The 26,244-nt window shown below is 35.7% G+C and overlaps 9 protein-coding genes across 9 annotated transcripts; 4 read left to right on the top strand and 5 right to left on the bottom strand.

Moving 5' to 3' along the window:
- Positions 1-51: 51 nt before the first annotated feature.
- Positions 52-1,090, top strand: pitA (phosphatidylinositol transfer protein 1; the record flags this gene model as incomplete). The annotated part of the gene is made up of 4 exons (XM_020573238.1): positions 52-248; positions 319-493; positions 569-727; positions 917-1,090. The coding sequence occupies 4 exons, from the start codon at positions 52-54 to the stop codon at positions 1,088-1,090; spliced, it is 705 nt and encodes a 234-aa protein (XP_020437355.1).
- A 201-nt stretch (positions 1,091-1,291) lies between these two features.
- On the bottom strand, positions 1,292-3,147 carry PPL_02245 (hemagluttinin domain-containing protein; the record flags this gene model as incomplete). Its single annotated transcript, XM_020573237.1, has 3 exons — positions 1,292-1,560; positions 1,630-2,859; positions 2,946-3,147. The coding sequence occupies 3 exons, from the start codon at positions 3,145-3,147 to the stop codon at positions 1,292-1,294; spliced, it is 1,701 nt and encodes a 566-aa protein (XP_020437354.1).
- Positions 3,148-5,000: 1,853 nt separating this feature from the next.
- On the bottom strand, positions 5,001-6,862 carry PPL_02244 (uncharacterized protein; the record flags this gene model as incomplete). The annotated part of the gene is made up of 4 exons (XM_020573236.1): positions 5,001-5,075; positions 5,108-5,337; positions 5,701-6,031; positions 6,071-6,862. 4 exons carry the CDS (start codon positions 6,860-6,862, stop codon positions 5,001-5,003), a joined length of 1,428 nt encoding a protein of 475 aa, XP_020437353.1.
- A 375-nt stretch (positions 6,863-7,237) lies between these two features.
- On the top strand, positions 7,238-14,186 carry PPL_02243 (phosphatidylinositol 4-kinase; the record flags this gene model as incomplete). Its single annotated transcript, XM_020573235.1, has 6 exons — positions 7,238-7,501; positions 7,610-8,158; positions 8,239-8,391; positions 8,465-9,190; positions 9,314-10,760; positions 10,783-14,186. The coding sequence occupies 6 exons, from the start codon at positions 7,238-7,240 to the stop codon at positions 14,184-14,186; spliced, it is 6,543 nt and encodes a 2,180-aa protein (XP_020437352.1).
- An 866-nt stretch (positions 14,187-15,052) lies between these two features.
- PPL_02242 (protein phosphatase 2C) lies at positions 15,053-17,539 on the bottom strand (the record flags this gene model as incomplete). The annotated part of the gene is made up of 6 exons (XM_020573234.1): positions 15,053-15,193; positions 15,278-15,940; positions 16,020-16,225; positions 16,368-16,549; positions 16,772-17,408; positions 17,488-17,539. The coding sequence occupies 6 exons, from the start codon at positions 17,537-17,539 to the stop codon at positions 15,053-15,055; spliced, it is 1,881 nt and encodes a 626-aa protein (XP_020437351.1).
- Positions 17,540-17,968: 429 nt separating this feature from the next.
- On the top strand, positions 17,969-19,729 carry PPL_02241 (uncharacterized protein; the record flags this gene model as incomplete). The annotated part of the gene is made up of 3 exons (XM_020573233.1): positions 17,969-18,035; positions 18,129-19,413; positions 19,489-19,729. The coding sequence occupies 3 exons, from the start codon at positions 17,969-17,971 to the stop codon at positions 19,727-19,729; spliced, it is 1,593 nt and encodes a 530-aa protein (XP_020437350.1).
- A 108-nt stretch (positions 19,730-19,837) lies between these two features.
- Positions 19,838-20,932, bottom strand: PPL_02240 (uncharacterized protein; the record flags this gene model as incomplete). Its single annotated transcript, XM_020573232.1, has 3 exons — positions 19,838-20,102; positions 20,188-20,729; positions 20,804-20,932. 3 exons carry the CDS (start codon positions 20,930-20,932, stop codon positions 19,838-19,840), a joined length of 936 nt encoding a protein of 311 aa, XP_020437349.1.
- Positions 20,933-21,332: 400 nt separating this feature from the next.
- Positions 21,333-23,726, top strand: taf7 (transcription initiation factor TFIID subunit; the record flags this gene model as incomplete). Its single annotated transcript, XM_020573231.1, has 3 exons — positions 21,333-21,896; positions 21,975-22,529; positions 22,560-23,726. The coding sequence occupies 3 exons, from the start codon at positions 21,333-21,335 to the stop codon at positions 23,724-23,726; spliced, it is 2,286 nt and encodes a 761-aa protein (XP_020437348.1).
- An 80-nt stretch (positions 23,727-23,806) lies between these two features.
- On the bottom strand, positions 23,807-26,164 carry PPL_02238 (LETM1/MDM38 family protein; the record flags this gene model as incomplete). The annotated part of the gene is made up of 4 exons (XM_020573230.1): positions 23,807-25,263; positions 25,440-25,490; positions 25,639-25,891; positions 26,147-26,164. 4 exons carry the CDS (start codon positions 26,162-26,164, stop codon positions 23,807-23,809), a joined length of 1,779 nt encoding a protein of 592 aa, XP_020437347.1.
- Between the last annotated feature and the right edge of the window lie 80 nt (positions 26,165-26,244).

Below are 26,244 nucleotides of genomic sequence, written 5' to 3'. Positions count from 1 at the left end.
TCTTCACCAAGTTTCTTTCATCTACACATATAACAATTATTAAGTAATATCATGGTATTAGTAAGAGAATTTCGTGTAATTTTACCATTGACCGTTGAGGAGTATCGTGTTGGTCAATTATTTTCGGTTGCCAAGACCAGTCAACAAGAGACTTCAGGTGGTGAAGGTGTAGAAGTACTAAAGAATGAGCCATACAAGGACGATCAAAATGAAGGTCAATACACTGAGAAAATCTACCATTTGGGAGCGTATGTTTTTTTATTTAACTTTATTCTTACAAACCATTATTCAAATAATAATAATAATAATAATTTATAGTCGTTTACCAGGTTGGATCAGAGCATTGATTCCATCGAGTGCATTGAAATTAGAAGAGAAGGCATGGAATGCTTACCCATATTGCAAAACCGTTTTGAAATCACCATTCTTGGGTGAGAAATTCACTTTTATCATTGAATCACGTCATGCTCAAGACAATGGAACTCAAGAAAATGTAGATATTTTTAATCACCTTACACCCACACCAACCAACATTCATTAACCAATATAATGATCATTCTATATATAGATTCACAACCTCCCAGAAAAGGATTTAAAAAATAGAGAAGTAGAGTTTGTTGATATCACCAATCCAGTAGACAAAAAAGAGTACAAGCCAGAGGAAGACCCAACTTTGGTTAGATCTGAAAAAGCAAATCGTGGTCCATTAAAGCATGGTTCTTGGAGAGTAAGTAGTAATTATAGCTAATTATCAACAAGAAGAAATGTTAACAATGAACTTGACTTACTTATTCATTTCAATTCGATATCGAATTTCTAGAATGAAACTGAACCAATTATGTGTTGTTATAAATTAGTGACTGTAGAGTTTAGATGGTTCGGATTCCAGGGCAAGGTAGAGAACTTTATGATGAAGATTGAGCGTGATCTCTTTATGAAGTTCCATCGTCAAGTATATTGTTGGATGGACGAGTGGTTCGGTTGGACAATGGAAGATGTTAGACAGTTTGAGGCAAAGACCAAAGAGAATCTCGACAAGAAATTGGCATCTGGAGAGACCGATCCAAATGCTTCAAAGATTTCTGATTAAAATTTTATTTATTTTATTCTATTATAATATTAATAATAATAATATTAAAAAAAATGATAAATAAAATATTATAAAACTAAAATCATTTTGAATAAAAAAAGATATCACAAAAGAGTTTGTTATTGTTTTTTATTTTATAGTTAGTTGATTTATCTTTATAAAAACAATAATTCGATTCTATTCTATGATGTTGTTTTATTATTATAGAATATGTTGTCCAGCATTTCCAGTCATTGAGAAATAGTTTGTGGGAATGTTGTCGAGTGATGATCTTGGTCGTTTCTGACCTACGGAATCGGATGACGATGAAGGATCGATTGGTGTGCTGTTGCTTGAAAGAGGGGTGTGCGGTTGTTGTGGTGGACTGAAAACCACTGCTGCTGGACTAGTATCTGGCGAGGAAACAGTTGGAACTGTGTTGTTTGTAGATGGTGGTGATAGTGCAATGTTATTATTCTCCAACTTTAATTCTATAAATAGTAATTTAAAATTTATTAATTTACAATCTCTATAGCAATAAATATCTCTAGTTTACTTACTTTTTGAATTATTTTCTAAATCGATTTGTGATGGTGATGATATATTTGAACTACTATTGCTAATATTATTATTGTTGTTGTTGTTGTTATTATTCGATACATTTGTTATACTATAATTATAAGAAGTTGAATTTTCTTTGGCAACGATAGACAATGAATCGGTTGTTGGAAAAATTGTATTGAAAATGGTAGATGGTTCGCTCGATGATGATTGTTGTACGACTACGACTGTGTCCATATCGCTTAGTAGGTCACCAACGGTCTTTGTGTATGAGAGATCGTTACCAAGTTGGTCACGTAGTCTCGCGGTGCCAAGATTCGATTTTGAAAGAGGATTGTTGCCGATTTTGCTGGAACCAAACAATCCGTTGAATTCCGATGATATCTTTTGTTTGAGTTCCAAAATTTTGAGGGTGGTCGCTACGAAAACTGTAAATTTAAACTCCTCAGAGACAATCTGGAGTTTGATGTGTGGATAGAGTTTGTTTAGATGTTGCTGTGCAATCGAATGGCTATTGCTGTTGCTGTTGCTGTTGATCGTAGTTGCTGGCAAAAGTTGGTTTACTGCTTGTGAAAAGGTTTTGAAAGAAGCTGTAGATGCTGGATTGGTTGTGGTTGTCACTGTAACTGGTGATGTCGAATTATTTGTTTTACTGAGGAGTGGATGTTGTTGTTGTTGTTGTGGTTGGTTTGATGTGGAAATGTTGGTAAGTGACGATGTTGAACTGGACAGAGATGTCGAGGTTGAGGTGGTAGGTGATAGAGGTGTGGCGAGTAGTGGTGAGGGTTGTGGTGATTGATAGTGGAAATTGGTGGATGGCGACGATAGTAAACTTGGTGTGGAAGACGATGACCCTGGAGGTGTGTTATATACAGTGTTGTTGTTATTGTTATTGTTGGTCATCGTTGAACAACTACTAGTAATTTGATTATTACTGGTTAGAGCAGAGGAAGAGCTTGGTGGTTGTGGTTGTGGTGGTGAAGACATGCTTGTCAGTGGCGAAGAAATGCTTGTTAGTGGCGAAGTTACAGTTGATGTTGAGGTCGATGTTGTTGTAATGACATTTTTTGGTATTGTAGTTGTGATTTCCTCACTCTTTAGCAAACTACTGCTATTATTAGTGTTGGTATCAAAAGCAATTGGTGAAGATGGATTCGAATAGTGCATCATCAAGTCCGAGCTGGACAAAGATGTATTGAAAAGTAAAAGATTGGGAGTTCCTATATTATCTAAATATTATGTAATTTTTGAATGATTCCATAAGTTATTTATTACTCTGGAGGTGAGATGAAGTTGTTTCCTATGTAAAACTTACCAAAAAAGTCATCTTTCATCATTGAGGTTGTCGGTGTTGATACTGCTGGAGGTGTTGCTGGGAAATTGATCATGTTACTAGTGTTAATGGTCAGTTGGGGTGTCATACTGCCACCATCTACCAGTGAGCTACAATCACTGTTACTTGATGATGATGAATGAGAATTTGCAGTAGTAGTAGCAGGCAAAGTTGATGAAATCATCTTTTTTAATTTTTTTTTTTGTTTTTGTACTTTGATGATTAACTACTGCTACTACCACTTCTTCTTCTACTTCTTTTTATTTTCTTTGCTATTTATATAATATCTAATGATCTATCTGTGTGAATATTGATTCTAAATACTAATTAATCTATTACAATTCTATTCTTTTCTTCTCTTTTCTTTTCTTTTTATTGATTTTCTAAACTAACTAAATTGTTTGATTGACTAGTTGATTTATGATGATTTGGTTTTTCAAGGTACTGAACTAAACAAAGTAATTGTTGTTTTGATTATTGTTAGTGAGTTAAATGAGAATGAGATTTGATATGTAATTTGAAAGTGGGTTGTGTGATCGTAGTAGTGTTGGTTGTGGGCGTTTTCGAAGTTACTATATTTGTTTTGAGTAAATAAATAATTTTTATGTTGTGTTGATTTTTTTTTTTTTTAATAATTAATTATCAATTAATTTTATCTTTGGACAGCTGTAATTATTGATTGACTTGTTTTAGTTTGTTTATTATTTTTGGATCGATCGAATTAATATTTAGTGATTGGTTTGATTGACGGATGAACAAAAAAAAAAGTAGAAAAAAAAACTACAAAAGATATTAGAAAAATTTTTTTAAAAAATGACTTTTCATGATCATTTTGTTTGAAAATTTAGAGTTTTTTATGAAAAAAAACTTGGTAAACCTCATTAGTTATTTAGTGGGCTTTTGCCCCACCAATCTTGAATGTGGGGTATAAAAGTGTGTCTTTCAATGTCAAACCACTAACAAAAACAATATTTTTTGCCTCATAGAAAAAAAAGTAAAAAACAAAAATCTTTGTGTATTTTTGTACAATTTGGAACAACCTATTTTTTATATTAATAAAACAAATAAATTTGTTGACCGATATTAGATAGAAGAATATATGGTGCTGGGCTCAAAGCAATTCGTGAAAACAATCATTGGCTACAGTGGGTATTACTTACATTAATAATGACCTGGTTTTATACCAGATCTTATTTCTAAAGATCCACATATTTTGCTCGTTATTATCACATCGTTAGAATTGTCTTGAGACAAATTTAAACAAATTATCCGAAATATCTTGTTGAACATTTTATATATATTAAAATAAAAATAAAAATTGATGATCACAAAAATTGAAAGCTAAATTTATAAATATAAAAAAATAATAAAAATTAAAATAAAAAAAAAAAAATGGTTTTTATTGGCATATACAAAAATTATCATAAAATTCGGGAGTGCATTGGCAAAAATAGTTATTGGCTATTTTTATAGAGTTTAAACAATATTCATGATGGGTTTCATTGCGGATGTTTTTACCTTTAAAATAGTATATCTTAAGGGGATAAGCAATCGATTTCTCTGTTTGTAAAAATTAAAGAATAATGGTTCAAGTTAAATTTTAAATTTTTAAAAAAAAATTAAAATATTCTTTATAGATTTAAAGAAAAGGGTATTTGAAATTATTCAAAAAAATTCATTTTTTGGTTGATTGTAAGAATATATATTTGGTTCAAATAAAAAGAAGCAAAAGCCAATGGCATATAATAAAAGTATTATAAAGACAAGGTTGTCTTTACCCTTTTGAAAATAGTTTTATAAAAAAAATATTACTAAATATAATTTCCCATTTTGAAAAAGGAAATATTTTATTTTTACATTATTTTTTTCAAAATGGTTATCAATTGAACTGAATTAATTATTGTAACCAAAAGATGAAAAATATACCAATCAAATTCATCTTTTAAAAGTATATCAAAATTATTGTTATTTTTTAAAATCTATTATTCTTAGACTTTGTAGTTTGGATTTTTTTTATGATATCTTAAGATTCGTCTCCTATTGACTGAATTCTCTTAATTGTTGACTGTTTTTGATAAGCATCTCTTCTTTTTGTTGAATAACCAACAATAGCTTTTTATTTAATTTAGGTTTATTGAATATACACTGAGATAACCATAGACACCTGGTTTGGTAATTACAATATTGCTATGTCCAAGTGCGACTGCTTTTTTAAAATGGGAAATTATTATTGAACCATACCCAACCTTGACTATCAACAGTTGCTTTAAAGTTTTGTTATGATCTAAACTATCTATAAATGAGTGTACTTCTGCTGTTCTATCCATTTCGAAACTATCATCATTGTCGCTACTTTCATCTTCTTCTTGAATATCTATCAGGTTTAGTATGAGTAGTGTCTTGTTGTGTCTGATGATTGTTTCGATATGTTGGAAAGAGGTCGATTGGATGTCTTTTAGCTTGAGGTAGATGATCGATTGATTTTCATATGCCATCACTCGATAGAATGATTCCATAAGTATTTCACTTGATATCGACAGATGTTCCAGAGTGGTGTTGTATCTGAGTGATTCACTCAGAGCATCGGATGCCATCGTTTTAATAGCATTCGGTATTGTATGTACATTGCACCGGTTGGAGAGATGCAATCTTTTCAACCTGGTTTCATAGCTCAACGAATCGCAGAACTCTCGCCAGTGTTCCATTTTATTGTGTTGTGAAATGTTGCCGTAATCACCACTGTCGTCATAGGGCAGACAGGCGCACCACTCCTCTTCCACCTCATTATTAATATTGTCTGGAAGCGAATCATCATGACCAAGCAGACCAAATGCAACGTTTCCTCTGAACGATTCTATGCCGTAGATTAGCACGTGTTCCAGTTCATCGAGATAGATGTGTTCACGCGATGAAATATTGACAGATTTCAGTGAGTGGATTCTGAAGAGCTCACGATATGAAATATGGTTGATTCCACCTTCGTGTTCGCCATCGTCAAACTCTATCGATATTGAATTACATCGCCATTTCTTCACGAATTCCTCGTAGTAGCGATTGATATCACTGAACTGTGTGTGAAGAAATAGATTGTCCGCCTCCAGATGTACATATTCCAAAACAGCTTGGTTAGCTGCCATTGAAAGATCCATTATTTCGTGGTGTGGAGTCAGTTCTTTCTTTACATAGACCTCTATTTTCACTTGCTGGAAATGGTCATCGCTATCTCTATTCAGCGCAGCCATGAGATCATTCACCAAATGAACACTTTCAGTCTTTATTGTCAATCTCTCCAGTTTCGGAAACCTCTTGATATATTCTATGATATTGGCATACTCATTTTCATCACGGCGCTCTTCTTGCTGTTTTGATTGATAGCATTTTAGATCGTAATGTTCTGAGTATGTATCGATGTAGAGATGAACGATATTCTCGAATCGAAAGACCGAGTATTGACTGGATAGAAGCTTATCCAAAGTACGTATTATTTCACACTGTCTACCCAATATATCACGCATATTTTGTTGTGAACTCGATCTAATATTATTTATAAACGATCGTTGTTTTAAATCTAGTTGATTGTTGTTGTTATTTTCATGTTGTTGTTCTTGTTTTTTATTTAAATGGAATGTAATTGGCATCACCATATAATATCTATTGCAAAGACCCGATACAACAGTAAACCAATCTTTACAGACCAATGCATATCTCAATACATTCCTAAAAGAAACCTCTTTGAAATGATTGAATAGCGTATAATAATTATTTCTGGATTCATATGATTCAATATAGTTGGATAATGATAACAATGATTTTCTATGATTAAATATTAATGATAATATTAATTTTTGTATTATCTTTGGTAGTATTAAAATATTATTATTGTTATTATTTAATATCATTATTATTTCTTTGAATAAACATCTAAAATCAAGTGAAATCGTCATATGACTCCATTCGGGAATAAAACTAAAAAAAAAAAAAAACAAAAACAACATCGTGATCTCACACATTTTAATTTTGTTTTATTTATTTTTTTTTTTTTTTTCAACTACCTTTAGTGAGGATTTTTTTTTGAAAAAATTATCTGTCTAAGTTACTCAATCACAAGTTAATTGTTTTTTTGTTGTTTTAACTTATCGGTTTTTTTTTTTTCTTTTAATATTTATTTATATATATATTTTTTAAAAAGTAATATAGTTGATATATATAGATAATTATATACATATAATAGTTGTATCTTCTGTTTATATTTAACAAAGAATAGTTATGACAATATGTCATCATCATTAAATTTAAGTAGTAATGAGTTTCAAAAGTTGAATGAAACCGTACCGGAATTGTTCCGTCTTTCAGCAAAAGTACAGTTGGCAGAGACAATCAGCTTCCTCAGTCCAAAGATACCTGAGGAGAGTGTGCAGATTCTCATTAATGCATGTCTGTCACTGCTACCCAATGCTTCATTCAAAGACGCTCACTACAACGATGCCAACCTAAGGGCAATAATCAATTCCAATCCAACATTATCAACTTCATTAGTTGTAAGTATACTTAATCATTATGTTATAATCATCATCATCATCATCATCATCATCAGATTCTAATATACTAAACAACTACTATTACTATTACTACAACCAATATATTAGAGTATAAGATCACAAGAATCTGTAATTGCTTTAGCACATCTCTATAAATGTTCGAATGCAGTTATCGATGTTGTGAATGACGATAAGATAGTTGTACCGCTGTTGGTTTCATTCCTCGTTTACTTGACTTATACTGATTTCACCAATTGTACACCTGCCGATGCCGAGCACGCCACTAACTTTACTTATTACTTGGTTGGTCAGTTGGCACTGTTGTCTCATGTCTCTCAGGAAGCACGTAACATCATTGTTCCATCGTTCATCGAATTCCTCCATACTATAGTCTCATCGACACAGATCAATAGCAACAGCAACAACAGTAGCAGTAATGGTAGCAGTAGCAGTAGCAGTAATCAAACCACCAACACCATTATCAATCCACCACTACTCTACGGTACATTAAAAGCACTCGGTTCCGATCAATATAGATTCAACTATCTACAAGAGGAACTAGATAAATTAATAACCACAGTCGAATCACTAATTACACAACTACAGCAACAACCTAAATCAACTTCCACTTCATTACAAAAGATTAATCAAAAGAGAGTAAGTTGTTTGGAACACTTATCAATATTCATCAACATATATATATATAGTTATACTAATTTTTAATAATCTATTTTTAGTTATTCTTACTTATATTTAGATCGTTTGAACAAATAACTAGATTACCACAAGATCAAGTCGGTACCGATATCTATAGAAAGTTATATAATGTTGTATTACCATATACTTCATCATCAAATTTAATTGATAATGAAACTTTTATATCTATTATTGTAAGTTTGTTAATTTTCTCGTATGATAATTTAATTAACTTAATATTCTATATATCTATAAAATATATAACAGAATGTAATCGTTAGATGTGCTATTAATGATGCTTCGATTGGTCCATTGGCGTTTGATTTTATATTGCGATATATTGCCGAATCAAAGAGCTATTCGAATAGCGAAGTTATCAGTGCGATGCAACGGCCATTCACAGAGTCGTTGTATGCCACCATGTTGACATCGTTGGTGACTCTCACCGATAAGTATCCGGACAAGGTGATCAAGGTGATCGATTCTCTCAAGGATTTCATCATTGGAAACAGTCTGGTAGTTAAGCATTCCGATGCCGTGCGAGCCGTTGCCTTTGACAGCATCTGCAAGATCCTCAAGAACGAACAGCAACGCGAGCAAATGGATGTGGTGCGTAGTGTAATCTCATCGTTTGTCAATACTCTGCATGCCAACTACGCCAACGGCTCGGGCCTCTCAACCTCGACCACTGGCATTGACAACCGATTGTCGCGTTCACCCAGCGTCTTGGCAATCCACAACGACTCGCTCTCCAATATCATCGTTTGTCTCGGTCGAATGATATGCACACTCAACGATATCAACATCATCTACCTGTTGCTGCCGGTGTTTATATCGCGTGTCACCTATCCACCTGCCTACATTGACAATCTCATCTTGGAGCAGCTCACCGACATTGCTCTGCTCGGTCACGAAGCGATCATCAAGGACATCGTACAAATGATTACCAAGCTCTTCAAGAAGATCTACAAGGATCCAAACCAAGTCAACATTGTAAATATCACACCGATCACACTGCAACGACTCGCCAAAGATCTGGTCAATCAGGAGCAGCGTCAAGAGCTGTGTAAGAGTGTGCTCAACCTGTTCCAACAACTGGGTAAAGCCATCAAGAAGGATGATCTCGAACAGAATATATCGTCGCCAATTCTCAAGGGTATGGGTTTCCTCTTACCAACGATTGCTGAACTAGTGAAACAACCAATCATCACCAACTACAATAGCAATAACAGCAGTGGTAGTAATAGTAATCAAAGTCTTAGCAACAGCTTGGCAAATTCCGTCAGTACCTCTAGTAATAGTTTACTCGGTAATTTGAATGGTTCGTCGAGCAATGTCGACAAGAGTATATTGAACAGTGGCAATGCCAATATGAAGTTATTCCGTTCCGTTTGGTTCTATTGTGTTTTGTTCAAGTTTAGTGTTCCAGGTCAATGGCGTAGCGATTGGCGTGACAGCGTGCAGGTTATCGCCTCACATTTGGCACCTTTAATATCAAGTAAGACTTTTATCTATTTGGAGATGGAAATCGAGTTGGACTCGATCATCAAGCAAGGTTTCGACAAGGAGTACTTTGTTAATCTTCGTCAGACCCTGAATGAACTGCTGCCAGGACATGCACACTTTATTAAACAACTGACAAACGCTCAGGTTGCCTATGTATACTGTGTCCATACTCTTGAGACAATGCGATACAATGAATCTCACTCATTCACCGTTATCTTTTCGTATCTCGAGGATCAAGGTGTTGAGAATATCAATGTGACTTCGTGTATTCGTGGTATTGCCGACCGTGTTTTTAATGAGTTCTTGATGACCTACTCTGTCGTCTCACCTTCGATCTGTGAGCGTGAGTTATCGACTCATGCTCGTTTCCTCCTGGTCAAGTTCTGCTATCCATACGAGCCAGTACGTAAAGCTGCCGACGAATGGATATCTTCGCTCGTTGCCAAGTTCCCCTCGATTCTCTGGAACAAAGATTGTCTTTCGACACTTCTCGACTTGCTCGATGTCATTGGACAGGCCGCTCGTACCAAACCGATGGATATGATCTCAACACGCATGCCAAACACTGGTGAAGTAATCGAACTGCCAGACGAGACACCCTCACGTCAACGTTTGCTACAAGAGGTAATCGAGCTCGGAAATGTATGGCTCAAGAATGGTGCAGCCGTTGCGCCAGCTGAAATTGCCGAGCAACTCCAAGAGTACATGCAAAAGTTCAGTCAGATCGGACAGAATCATATCGGTTTCTCGCTGGCTGTTGAGATTGGATCGATCCAATCTTCCTCTAACAACGGATCGGTTTCCACTCCGACCACACCAACACGTCTCATTAGTAGTGGTTCAACCAACGCCAATAGTAGCACACCTTCCATTGCCAATAGTAATGCCGCTACCTTTGTCAGTACTCTCCAATTGAAAGCACTATACACCGGTGAGGTCAACGGTATGATCAACATGATGATGATGGACGAGAATGAAAACAGTGGCGATGCCGAAGAAACAGAGAGAATCGTCGAGGAACTTGCATTCCTCCGATTGATTGAGGAGTTTAGAAAAAGTAAGAGAACATCACAAACAAGGAAAGTCTATCAACATTGGTGTTTTCAGTTCGATCATGTATCGTTCCTGTGCATTCCTGATCAATCGTTACTTTGGACAATCGATTCGTTTGATTCACATGGTATGCTATACACCAGTCATAATCTTCACACCGGAATCAATGGAGGTTGGTATCACCGCTTGGAAATGGTTACTCGCTGAACGTCCAGACTTGACACGTTTCATCATGACTTCGATCAGTGATATCTGGTCGTGGACTGTCAACCAACGTATTGGTCTCTTCTCCAATACCGAGCGTGAGCCATCGCCATTGTCCATCTCCAACACTGGCAGCGGTTCGGACGCCACCGGCAATCCTGGCAGCGCACAAGTCAACGTCAACTCATCAACTTCATCCACCTCTGGATTGGACCAATCATTTGCCGGTCTCAATTCTACTATGGGCAGCAGTCAAATGGGTAGCTCAACCGCCAACCCACAAAAAGCAAAGAAACAACTCGAGAAGAACAGTCATATTCCACACCGTACCATGATAAAGTTCTTGGAGGAGCGTTTCTCCATTGTCCGCTTCAGTTCGAAAGAGCAAATCGATATCATTGCTCAGATGCTACAGAAAGCACTCTCTGATCCACTAATGTTGAGTGTTTCTCCAAAGTCACTGGGAACCAGATTCTCACTCCTATTGCTATGCATGAAGTTTGTACAAGGAGATCACATTTCCGATGCCAGCTCTGCAATGCTGCTACGTAAACGTGTCTATCTTGCTGCACTATCGTGGTTCTATATGCCACCTATTTGGTATGGATTGAACGAGTCCAGTGGAGAACTCAACACCGACACCAAGACTCTTATTGATTTCTGTAAAGCACTTCAACATGAGCCATTGTTTGCTCACCTCGACAAGCGTTTCACTATCAACTTCCGTGATCGTTCAAATACAACTGTGCCAACAAGCAGTTCTGCCACCTATTCGGTCAACTCTATCAGCGGAGTTGGTGGAGTCAGTGGTGCAGGTGGAGTCGGTACCTCAACTCCAACCGGAACCAATAGTACTCTTGGATTCAACTCAGTGCGTCACCACCGTGGTGGAAGCGATCGTATTACCTCTGGAATCATCAATCCACAGGCGTTGAACGGTGTCATCAACCAATCGGTAAGTGGTGGTACCGTCAGCCAGAACAGCGGATCGATCTCTGTCAATGGAACCAACGGACTTGGCGGAACATACTCTCAAAATGAATTGCTCTCTGTTCGTATGGATGTCATTGGTAGTGGAATCGGTACGATGAGCAGTGCCAACTCCTATCATCTCTCGCAGTCATTGATTGACTCAATGAAAGCAGACAAACCATGGTCGAACGACATTGTCATTGAAGATCTAAGAAAGCAGAGAAATCTCATTCTCCTGCTCGTTGGAAATGAGTTGGAGCGTATGTCTGCTTGGAACAATCCAATCAACCGTATCTCACTCCAGATCCCAGAGCAATTGAAGTTCTCCTACGACAATTTGCCAAAATCTATCAAATCCACTTGGAAAGAGTATTTGGTATCGGCTTGGAGAATCAATCCACGTTTAGCTATTCAGTTCAATAGCAGATTCCCACAGAACAAGATTCGTCGTATTCTCAGTGAGATGGTTGTCAAGAACACCAAGTCTGTTCTAAACATTCCAGAGGCACTTCCATTGTTGGTCACCGAAGAGAATGTCAAGGCAAACATTCCAGAACTCAAGTATCTGCTCTACTGGGAGACAGTCACACCACCCGCAGCCATTGCACTTCTCGGTCGTTCATACCACTCTCATCCACTCGTTTCACAGTATGCCTGTAGAGTATTGAGAAACTTCTCGCCAGAGACCATCATGTTTTATATCCCACAGTTGGTTCAAGCATTGAGATACGATCGAACTGGACTGGTTGAGCAATATCTTGTCAATGCATCAAAGACAAGTGAGTTACTTGCTCATCAGATCATTTGGAACGTACAGACCTACACTGAAGCCGATCCAAACACTGGAAAGATGATCGACGATCCACAGATCCAAGATGTCGCCAAGCGTTTGAAAGAGAGAATCATCTCAGAGATGGATCCATCCACCTTGGAGAACTATGAATCTGAATTCCGTTATTTCGAATCGTTCACAGCAATCAGTGGTCGTTTGTTACAACTGAAGGATCCGACCAAGCGTAAAGGTCAACTCAAAGATGAACTCAAGACACTCCAAACCAATCACAACAACGATCCAGATCATCCACTCTATCTCCCAACCAATCCAAAGAATATCGTAGAGGGATTGGAAATCGACACTGCCATGACTTTGCAATCGGCTGCCAAGGTACCGATCTTGGTAAACTTCAAGGTCAAGGAGAGAGTCATTCCAGCTGCCAACCCAACACACATGCATGTAAAATCACCATCACCATCAAACTCACCACCAAACACCAACTTTGTCTCGAGTACATCGACCTCAAAGGTACCAGAGATGTTGAAAAATCAATTCTCATCGCTTGCTGCTTCCTCGAGCAACCTGTCGTCCTCGATAATGCGATCCTCTTCGAACCGTCTGCAGAAGCAGTCGTCGAGAAAGGTTATCCAGGAACAAGAAGAGAAGCCATCGAACCAGGTCACTATCCAAGGTTGTATCTTCAAGTCTGGTGATGACATTCGTCAAGATATGTTGGCACTCCAGGTGATCGATCTCTTCAAACGTATCTTTAAGAGTGCAGGTCTCGATCTCTTCCTCTTCCCATACAAGGTAATCGCTACCAAGCCCGGTTGCGGTATGATTGAACTCTGTCCAAACACAATGTCGCGTGATCAAATCGGTAAAAAGGTGAATGGTTCGCTCTACAACTACTTTATCTCACGTTATGGTGCCAAGAACAGTATTGGTTTCCAAAATGCCAGAAGAAACTTTATCAAGAGTATGGCTGCCTACTCTGTGGTCAGTTATATCCTTCAGATTAAAGATCGTCACAACGCCAACATCCTTGTTGACGAAGAAGGTCATATCATTCACATCGATTTCGGATTTATTTTCGATATTTCACCAGGTGGTGATATGATCACTTTCGAAGCCTCGCCATTCAAGATGTCACAAGAAATGATTGATATTATGGGTGGTAAGCCAAACGCAGAGCAATTCACATGGTTTATGGAGCAATCTGTAAGAGCATTCTTGGCTGCACGTCAACACATGGAGACTATTCTCACATTGGTGGAACTCATGTTGGACACCAAGCTACCATGTTTCAAAGAACAAACACTCCTACACCTCAAACAAAGATTCTGCCCAGGAAAGAGCGACACCTACGCCGCTAAATATATGAGCAAGGTTGTTGTTGACTCATTCTCAAGACTCAGCACCTTCTCAACATACTTTTATGATGTATTCCAATACTATGACAACGGTATTGAAATGTAATAATAAAACTGAAAAAATCATTAGTAATCATTTAATCAAGCGAATTCATCAAAATCTGGAAAAAATTGAACAGAGATAAACAAATCAATTGCTACTTATTTTTTTTTTGGTCTCAATTTATTAAATAATAAATATGAGTTTAATTTTATACTCTGAACTTTCAGGAATAGTTTCAAATCACTTGCATTGTTCTATAAAACACAAAGGAATTCTTAAAATTTGAAGATCAAGATTGTAGTAAATCATTTATTCGATCTATGAATAAACTATTTCTATTTGAATTTTTTTTCCACCCTCTTTTTGACTTCTTTAAAGAATAATAAGTTGAGTTTGATTATCTAACTAAATTTACATATAAATGAGAAATATAAAATCGACTAATGGAGTTTAGCCAATTAAGGACAAGTTCAAAAATCTGTCAGCATTGGGTGACATTAATATGATTTTAACATCAACTATTAGATACTAGGCATCTATCCAAGATATTGCAAACTAGTCTAAAGATCAGGAGAAATCTGACAATATTGATAAAATATTGTCAGAATTAAAACTATTCCTTCGGGCTGTCAACGATACTGATACTGACGAAACTCATTGTATTAAAAAGTTTGAAGAAGTCAAGCAGAGAGGTAAAGAAAACTCAAAAAAACTATTGTATTCTACTGGTAAATGGATCTCTGATAGTATTAACTTCTAATTATCATTCACTAATTTTTCCTAGCAATCATTAATCTCTATAAATAAAATAAAATCTTTAATTTTTAAAAAGTGAATTGTCAATCATAAATGTAGCGTAGCTAGTCATTTTATCTATTAGTAAACTAATTTGATTTTGAAATATTAAATTTATTATCTATTTTTGTTTACTAATATTCATTTAACTTTACAATCATTACACTAATATTATCTGTACTACCTTGTGCAAAAGCTAGATCTCTGAGAGTTTCACTTGATTTTGCTGGGTCAGGTATAGATGATATTACTTTGACTGCTTCTTCATCAGAAATCTTTGAAAATAAAAATTAAATATAAATAAAAATAAATAGTTAGTTTCCAAAATAATTATTTATGAATAATAGTATTAAACATACCAGATCCCAAACACCATCGCATGCCAAAATTAAAAATTTACACTTTTCACTGATTGTAAGATGACTTATATATGGATCGGGCGTTACATATGGAGTTAGAAAAGAATCACCAAGAGCTCTTGATACTGCCAGCATTCCATTGACTCTACCATTAAGAACGGAACCACCGGCATTGATAATTCTCTGTCTCTCGGTGTCTTCAACAGGACGATGGTCAAAAGTAAGTCGTTCCGCAGCGAATTGATTGTGCTCATTGATGTATCCGAGAACAACACGTGAGTCACCGACATTGGCAATCGTAGCCAAACTATCTTTAATATATACAGAGGCTGCAGTGGTACCGATGAACGGCCACGGTGAAATATGTGCATGTATCGCTTGATAAGACTGTTTGAATGCTTCATCTGGCTGGTTCGTCTGTGCAAGGAAATCAGAGAAAATTCTATAAATATTGTCAGCAGCATAGTCAGAGGCAGCCTTTCCACCATGTCCATCGAAAATCGAATACAATTCACAATCATCGACATTACCGAATCTACCATAAGCAACCATTCTATCTTCCATTGAAGATCTCTTTCCAATCGTTTCACTCTTACCGACAATATACCTATTGCTTGGCATTTGTTCTGGAACTGGTATTTGTTGATTTTGTTTACCCATCAACTAAAAGAGGAAAAAAAAAATTAATAAAATTTTGTTTCAATATGTTTTTTTTTTTTTTTTTTTTTTTTTGTTAACATACTCTAAACAATGGAGTTTTATCATCTTGATCAGCATTGAAATTTAAAGTACTATTGGAACGGACTTGCATGACACCTTTTTTAAAACTTTGCAATTTGTTTTTAAACTTTCTACTTAATGTCAAACGATCGAATATTGAATCCATAACATATTGAATACTTGTATTTCTCTTTAAAATATTTGATAACGAATATAATTTTGCTGCATCTGGGGATATTTGAAAAAATTACCAAATTTGGATTTTGAAAAAAAAAAAAAATTTTAATTCCGAAAATAGGGTTTAGGGAGGTCTAGGTCAGTAAAAAAAGATGTCTTTTTTTTTGTGTGGTCAAAATTAATAATTAATTACCTATACTATTATCGGATAAATAAATGGATGTTACAGAGGTATTTCTGAGTGCAGCTTGTCTGAGTGCTTCGTAGCCTTTGTCTGTGATGTGATTGGTGGAGAGATCAATGGTTCTCAGTGATTTGGTGGTCATGAGGAACGCTGCAATCATGAATGCACCTTCGTCGTAGGCACGAACATCACTCAGATTCAGGCGTGTGATAGAGTGGTTCGAGCGGAGTCCACTGGTGAGCAGCGCAATGCCGGTGGACATCAGCTCGTTGCCACCGAGATCGAGCTCGAGCAGCGAGTGGTTGTTGCGCAGCGACTGTGCCAGCGCTTCGAGACTGCGTGGCGACAGTGCCGTCCGCTTCAGCGAGAGTTTGGTGACGTTAAAGTAGTACTGCGAGATCATCTCCTGATACTCCGATTGCAGCTTCTTCTTACGCATCGTGTTGATCGGTGTCTCCTTGTGAGTGGTCGTCAAGTGGCGATTGTGGTAGTTCTCGTTGTTCGATATGATGGTGGCGCATATCGAGAGCACCATCTTCTCGGTGAGATAATGATTGTCCAAGTTCAGAGTGAAGTGATTCAACTCGGGTGGAATCAACTGGAGTTTGCAATTGATCGTTTGCAGGAGGTTGCGATTCAGTTGTTCACTCTTTGGCGTGGTGGAGATAATCGATGACGATGTCGGCGATGGACAACGAGCATCGCCTTTCACCGTTCCCAACATCACATAGGAGTCTTCACTCATTGATCCACTCGTAGGACGACCAGCAATCACACCTCCATTTGCAGTTCCACCTTCTCCACCACTTCCATTCCTAGTGTGATGATGTTGATGTTGACTATTATTGTTTTGTGTAGTATTTGTAGTATTTACAGTTGTCGTCGTTGTTATTGGTAGATTTGTAGTTCCACCACCACCACCACCTCCTCCTCCATCATTATCCTCTTGCTCTGTATATTGATGATCTACCATAAAAGGTTGAAAATGATCCAACAATGTCTCTGAATGTTCATACTTTTCTTTTAAGTTATACCAAAATACAAATGCATCTAAATAGTGATAACATAATAATAATTATTATTATCACAGTTACTAGTATAGTAATATGATGTTAAACAAAATACATACCATGATTAGTTGGTTCACCTGCATCTTTTGCTTTATCTAAAACATTTCCCATGATTTTAAATTTTATTAGATATAGAAATAAATAGATTTTCTTTTTTAATAATATAATTTTTGTAGTAATCAGTAATTAGTAATAAGTGAACATAATATAATAAATAATATAAATAAATAAATAAATAAATAAATAATCAAATAAATAATAGATTTTTTTGTTTTTTTTTTGTTTTTTGTTTTTTTACAACGGTTAGTTTTTTGCTCAGACAAAAAAATTTAAATAAATTCACATAATTTCATTGTTGGATGATGATTTCACTCCCCTATTAGCGAAACACATTAATTACAATTTCCATTTTTAGATTTCATATTAATATCAATTAGTTACAGACACACTATTCAATTCACAATAAGATATTTTTACCTATCTATTTATATACATATCATCTGTCTATCTTTAAATCCAATATTAATAATAATAATAATAATGAATATAGGTAGAATGTCAGTACCATTTATACAGGCTTCACAGCAAATTCAACCAAATTATAATTGTATGTTAAATATTTAAATAATCGATATATATAATTAATTAACTGAATTAAATATAACTTTTTTTTTTTTATTTGTATGTTAAATATATATAGACTTTAGTAGAACAGATATACCATGTTATTCTACACGTCTTAATAAAAAATTAGTTGAAGATTCAACAACACAGAGATTGATTGCCTATTTGAATTCTGGTTTGGAATCGTCGATTCATTTCGCATTGAATGCACTACTCTCACGTTCCTACCAAGAAAAGTTAACTTTTACACCACCTTTGAAAGTAGTTGATATCGCTGCTGGTCATCCATCATCTACATTATTGGATGCAATCATTGAATCCGTTGTTAAATTCGAAAAGAAAGAAGATACAACAAACAATAATGATAATGATGTTACAATGGAACCAACAACAACAACAACAGAATATATAATGAAGATCTCTGACAATGAAGAGATCATCGGTAAGGTTGTGGCGATTCTTAGAAACTCGATTTTGGTTCAACCGAACGACCAGATTATCGCACAACACGCCACTGCCATTACATTCCTAGTGGAGATACTCTACAATCATTTCAAGTTTAGAAGTAGTTTGTTGGAGAACAGCGATGATGACAAGCAAAAAGAGAAGCAGAAACAGAAGGAAGGTGTAGTTAGTAATACAACTAGATACATTCTTGAGATCATTTCAAAGATTGCCAAGAAACTACCGTTGCGTACTGAGGAGTCGGTGCGTAGCAGCAGCGGTGCAACCATTACCGATAACGACTTGAATCATCTAACATTCAACGGTGCTCAGCTGTCGATGTTAAAGACTACACCTCCAGGTCTATCGAAAAAGATTCTCGAGACTCTAGAGATGGCTTTGTTTGTCTATGACAACGACGAGGCGTTGCTAGCTGCCATGGAGACATTGGATATCATCACCAGATCCAAAGCCACAAGAGAACAAGTCGATTTGATACTATTGAAACCGATTTACGAGCCTTTGTTTGAGACTGTTACAACTACAACTACAGCATCATCATCATCACCATCATCATCTTTAGAACAACAACCAACAACAACAACAACTATCGCTACAACATCATCACCATCTACATCTTCTATCTCAACATCTTCTTCCACACATACAGATTCACAAAGTATTAACACCAGTCAGACATCAGGTGAAATGATGTCTTTAGATAGCAACAACAATAGTAATAACACACCAATTGTAACAACAACAACAACAACATTACAACTTAAACAACAAGTAACATTTGAAAAGAGAACAATGGTTGAAAGATTAATTGAACTACTTGGTCACTATGCAAATGATATACAACTACTTTCATTGAATATTCTATGCAATCTAATCAAAATATCACAAAAATCAAGGTAAGAATATCTTTAGCACTCTAACTTTTATTGATATTAGTTAAAACTAACTTACTTTGTTTTTATCAAATAAAGAATTATGATTTGTCATTGTCCAGGATTACTTAGACATTTATGTAATTTACTTGCCTATAAAACAGGAGATCATAATATGGAGATGGGTAAGAAAGCTGCTGCATTCCTCTCACAAGTCTCAAAAGAACCACTTAATCTTCCCGCTTTAATGCCATTCGAACCTACATTGGCTCAAATTGGATTGACTGATAATCCTCATACCGATGTAATCATTTCGATATTAATTAAATATATCAAATAAATAAATAAACAAAAAGTAATAAAAAACAAAAAACAAGATAAATTTAAAAAAAAAACAAGATTAAAAAGATAAATAAGTTTTTATTATTATTATTATTATTTTATGATATTAAAACAATTCAGCAATCATACATCTGATACCACCACCACCAACGGTTTGAATGGTTGGAATTGGCTTTGAGATGAAGCCATCGACATGTTGAAGAATGACTGTTCTTTGTTCTTCGGTGAATGCATCGTAGGCAGTCTGCGAAGCGACCAAATACTTTTTATCTTCGGATCCTCTTACTTCAATAACGTTTCCACAGAATGCTTCAACTTGTTTCTTGTTAATAGTAATCAATTTATGATGTTTAGATAATGCTTGAATTAATCTATCAAGTTAAACAAATATTATTAATAAAGAGGTTGGTTAAGTTTAAGTTATAAATATATGCTATAAATTTATAAACAACATACTCTTGTTTTTCAACAGCATCCTCAACTGTATCGATACAACAAATGGCGACACCCGAACAGATTGCCATCATTACGTTGGTGTGATAGATGATCTTACCGATCGAGTCGGTGGCGGTGAAAGTGATCAGCTTGTATCCCAACTCTTCGGCCCACTCCATAGCCAATGGCTTGTGACTACGCTGTGATACGCACATGTAGGCGACCTTGTTGACACGATCGATGACCAACGATCCGGTACCCTCCAAGAAGATATTGTCGGCCTCTGACAATGAGAGATCGATCAACTTTACATTGTCCTTTCTCGACATCAAGAATCTGATGATGTTCTCACGTCTCTCGAGACGACGATTCAAATGCAACATTGGATAGAGAACCAATGTGTTGTCACTGCCATTCTTTGATTCCGATGGTTGATGTGTTGAAAACCAATTGTTTGGGAAAATGCAATCCGGTGTATCCAAGTTATCCTCTGGTTTGAAAAGTGTTACTTTTACACCTTTCTCAACCAATGCATTATAATAACTATTGAATTCTTCCAATGCCTAGATCATGATTTTAATTAAAAATTAATTTGTTTTCATAAGAGATTGACTGACTTGATCAAACGAATACATACAATCTTTGGTACTTCAGTTGGGTCTTTTGGTACGGTTTGAAAGAAATTATCATTTATAGTTTGTACATTCAATTCGAAATGCGTGTTTTGTACCATTAAAATTTCATTTGAAGATTGGTGAACTGACATTTTTATATTTGCTTCTTTAATATTAAAGTTAATATATATATCTTTGCTTATTTTTTATAAAACAACAACAATATTACTATTTAATAAATATTTGCTTTTCTAATATATTACTATAATTATAAATGATAATAAAAAAAATTGAAATAATTTATTAAGTAAATTACAGTTATTAAAAATGCCTAAAATGCTTAACGTTTTTTTTTGCAAAAAAAAAAAAAAAAAAAACAAAACATTAATTTAAAATTTCATCTGGGAATTTCAAAAAATATTTTAAAAATATAAATAAAAAAAGCATTCTAGATCTTTTTTACAAATACGTTACACAACAACAACAACAACACACATCATATCATATCATATCATATCTATAATAATATATATATGTTAGTTAGCTAATGATATGAATACTCCACCTTATTATAATAATAGTCATCATCACAATAGTAGTAGTGGTAATCATTATCAATATCAACAACAGAATTTCTATAATCAACAATCACCACAATTTCAACAACAACAACACCAACAACACCAACAACAACAACAACAGAATGCAAATCAGTTAAATGGATTCGGTAGACCGTTGGATTGTGAGGATCAATTGATTCTTAGGTTACCGTTGAATGTCGCCGATCGAGTGAGACGTATGATCAAACAGAAACACTTTGATGCACCGATCGACGTTCAATTCAAGAGTGATCGTGCAATGGTTTTCAAGATCGGTGATCAAGAGTTTGATGCATCGCTATTCGATCTACCCTGTATATTAGAATCACACAAAACACTAGATAAAACAACTTACTACAAGACCGCTGACATCGGTCAAATGATAGAAGTCTATGAAACACCGCAATCAGACAGCAACAATCAGAATGAAATACCATCCGATTATAAATCAACAAGTGGAATCACACCGCCCACAAAAGAAATCACAAAGAAAAGACATAGAGAGTTATCAAAAGATGTAAGCTGTTAATTTTTAGATTACATTAGAATTAGAGATCACTAATACTATTGTTGTTGTTGTGTTTGTGTTATTTAGAAAGTAACAGAGATTGCAAAGATTGAAGAAGAGTTGGTAAGGATTATTAAACCGGGATATATTGAACAGGAGGAAGTTGAGTTTGTTACAATGGAGGAGCTGACTGAACGTTATGGAAGTGAATTGTTTGCCAATGCAACGAATTCGACGGAACCTATTATTTTCGAGGAACGAGCTGACGATCAAGTAACGCTGGATGAGGACTCTGACGACGATGATAACATGCCTAGTGATAGTGAAAACAACCCATTACACGATATGATGACTATAAAGATAAAGACATCGAATCGATCGTTCAATAGACATGTCGGAAGATTCGGTGATGAAGATATCAATATGATGAATGAAGACAGACCTCTTCCACCAGGTAAAAGAAGTCAACAACCACAACAGCAACAGCTACAACAATCAGTGCCATCACCACAATCCAACAACAATGTCAGCAATCGTAATAGTATATCATCATCGAATCTCTTGGATAGTGGACTATCACCGTATGGCACCGAGAAGAAGGAAAGAAAACCGAGATGTGACAAAGGCAAGGAGAGAACCCATGTATATAACTTTAACAACTACAACAAACAGAGTCCGGGTGACTTGAAGATTAAGCTACCGATTGGATTGCACAACGATGACAATGAATTCAACGATGGATTCAGAGTGCCAGAAGAGAGGAAATCTGCATTGTCACCTAGAGATATCTCAATCAACTCACCGGATAACGATGACAAAAAGAGAAAGAGAAAAGAAAGATTTGATGATCTCTCACCCACCTCAAGGAATTCCTCCTCTTCGTCACATCATCACCATCACAAAAAAGACAGAGAACATCGTACCGGTGGTGAACATAAAGATAGAGAGCATCGTCATGGCGGTGAACATAGAGACAGAGATAGAGAAAGAGATAGAGGTGATAGAGGTGATAGGGATAGAGAAAATAGAGGTGATAGAGACAGAGATAGAGATAGAGATAGAGAAAGAGATAGAGAACATCGTCATAGTGGTGGTGAACATAAAGATGGAAATAGAGACGATGAACATAGAAGAAAGAAGAGAAGAGAGAAAGAAGGTTTGGAAACAGAGTCATTCTCCCCAACTTCTCCATTCCAAAATAATAATAATGATAATAATAATAATAATAATAGTAATAACAATAATAATACACCAACTTCAAATATATCTAGTAGTACTACTCCCACAACAACTACTACCACTACTACTACTACTTCTACATCAAATCCACCTACAATTACAAATCCATCGACACCAATCGCAAATATTGGATCACCAACACAACCACCTATTAAAGTTGAATCACCACCACAACTACCACAAACACCAAAGACACCATCACAATTCACCAATATTGCAAGTCCACTACCGTCTACACCACCTGTGCAATCACCACAAATTCCACCATATCCAAAGACACCACCAACCTCAATGACAATGTCCAGCGAAATGGTTGCATCACCGACCAACTCTCAGCCAATGGAATCAATTGTACCACCAAGTGCATCGTCAAACACCAACGAGCTGTTACAGGTTCGTTCAACACTCAGAAAAGTTCAACAAGAAGCAGACTCTCTCAAGAAGAAGGTCGACGATTTACAAGCCAACTTTGCATCGCTACCCAATAAGATTTTGAAAGAAAGACAACAAAAGATCATCGACAAACTCCAAAAAGAATATACCGATAAACTTAAAGATATTGAAACTCTTAATAGTGTAATTAAAGAGTTGGAAGAATAAAAAAAAAAAACAAAACATTTTTATTCATATCTAATTATTTTTTCAATAAATATAAATACTATTTGTATTAAGTTTATTTATTAAATTTTGGAAGTTTGCTGTTGTTGTTGTTGTACTTGTTCGTTTGGTTGTGGTTGTTGTTTATGAATTTCGGTTTCATCATCGTCTGAAAGTGATTGTTCAGCTTTCTTGGCGGCTTTCTCTGCGTTGGTGAGTGGGGTGGTTTGTTCGATGTTTACAATCTCCTTGATGTTGTCATCGATCTTGTCGACCAACTCTTTCAGTTGACCGTCCAATATTTGTGGAGCCTCAGTACCAGCGACTTGCTCCTTGAGTTGTTCAGCGGATTGCAACTGTTGCTTGACGTCTTCAGTCTCTTTGGCAGTGGATTCGGCACCCTCAACCAAATCGGCTTGATTTTCCTTCTCGAGTTGCTCGGCCTCCTTCGAGAGCTCCTCAAGCTTCTCTTCGGCACGCTCAACGCTACCCTCTTCGAATACACCACCGACTGGGAGCTTCTTGACGACTTCATCGAGTGCTTCCTGTGGGATGTGCTCGAGGGTGTCTTCGAGTGCCTCGGCAACAGTGGTGGAGGAAGTCAAGGTGAAAGCTCTGCTTAGAATCAGCAATGAGCTTGGCACTGACTTGTTCAGTGAGAGATCCAACCATTGTTCGAGTTGATGTTCGATTTGCTTACGGGTGTAACCTTCGACCTTGAATCCACGCACCAATGCAGCGTCGACCAATTCCTCGAGGGTCAAAGCATCCAAACCTTCCTTCTTGATCAAAATATCGTCCTGTTTGATCTTCTTTAGTTTCTTGCTGATCTGTTGCTTCAGGTAGTCGTTGGAGTACCACTTGGCGACGAAGCTACCACCAGCCAAGTACTTGTGCATAGCCAAGAGCTGTGGTCTGGAGATCTTCTCCATAGTGATTTCGTCACGGAATAACTGTGAAAAAGTGAGAATCTCATTGCTAGAGACTGGCTCACCGCTCTTTACCTTCATCATAAAGTCGTGGAACTCTTTGGACTTGACGATGTTGTTGCTCTTCAACTCTACACTGATGTCCTCGAGAGTGTCCTGAAGGAATTTAGCCATTGTGATATTACCCTTCAATTTATTGGTCTTGTGCTCCTCTTGCTCGTTCTTCCACTCGTAGGTCGATGGCAAGAGATTGGGGAACAACTTTAACAACACTGGTAGTGCAAACTCGAGGAATGGCACAACCATAATAATGATGAATGGCACCAAACGAATGATATCGGCCGATGTCTGAACCAAAAGACTACGCTCACGACGAGACAGACTGTGTCCCTTACTGAGTCTCTTAATCAACTGGACAGTCAACTTGATATTCTTACCAAGCAATTTAGTACCTAACCAATAATGTTTAGCAATCTTTTTCAATTTCTCTTTAAATGTTTCTTTTGGTGGTGTTGGTGGTGCTGGTGTTGGTGTTGTAGTTGTAGTATTATTGCTTGTTGATACATCTGTTGTTTCCTTTTGTATATTACTATAATATCTTAATCCCAATGCTAAAGATCAATTGATGTTGATTAATATCCAAATTTTATAATTAATTTTTCGAACGTTTTTTTTGTCTGCTTGAAAATTAAATTTAATTTTTTTTTCGAAAATGATCATCAGGAAATTTCAAAATCCTAAAAACCTCGTTCAAAAAAAAACAATTTTTTTTTTTTTGATGACTTACAAAAATTATTTGAATTGTCTGCAGCAATATTGTAGATACTATTGTTTGAGGCTGTGTAATAGATAGATAATTTGATTGATATTAGGAATTTTGATTATTATTTTCAACATATTTGATTATTTAATCATTAAAATGATTAAATGAATGAAATGTGTTGTTAATTATTGTTTTTTTTTTTTTGAAGTTATAATAAACATACATTTATATGGTTGGTATATCAATGAACTGAACATTGAATGTGATTGTGATGTTGATGATTGTGATGAATATGATTTAATGGTATTACTGATTGTTGTGTCTGTTGGTTTAGTAAATTTAAAGTTTACTCTATTGTTTATGTTACGATTGCTGGCCGATGAAAGGACCAGTGGTCTCTTTAGTGAATGACCGATAGCCATCACCAATTGATTAGTGATCGGAGATGCTCCAATTACTTCATTGGCGATCACTCTCTTGATTAAATTTGAATTCATCTGTTGATGCGATCGTGTTAATTCTGTGATTTACACCCTGCTATATATATTTATTTGATTATTTATTTGATTATTTAAAAATAATAAAAATATATATTTATATTATAATTATCTATTATTATTACTACTTAATTAATTAATTAATTGTTAAATATTGATTACAAATTATTGTTGTTGTTTGTCGTTTTTATAATCTATTATTTATAAATATAAATGGTTGGGTCAAAAAAAAACTAATAAGCATGCTGTCATTAATTTCTATTTTTTTAATTTTTGTTGATTTTTCATAATAATTAGGTAATGTGTGAGATATGAACTTCTGAAAATCAACC

Source organism: Heterostelium album (assembly GCF_000004825.1).
Source record: "Heterostelium album PN500 unplaced genomic scaffold PPL_scaffold2, whole genome shotgun sequence".
Classification (NCBI taxonomy): domain Eukaryota; phylum Evosea; class Eumycetozoa; order Acytosteliales; family Acytosteliaceae; genus Heterostelium; species Heterostelium album.
Note: the sequence above shows the minus strand (reverse complement) of the source record. Positions and strands in the feature narration are given on the sequence as shown.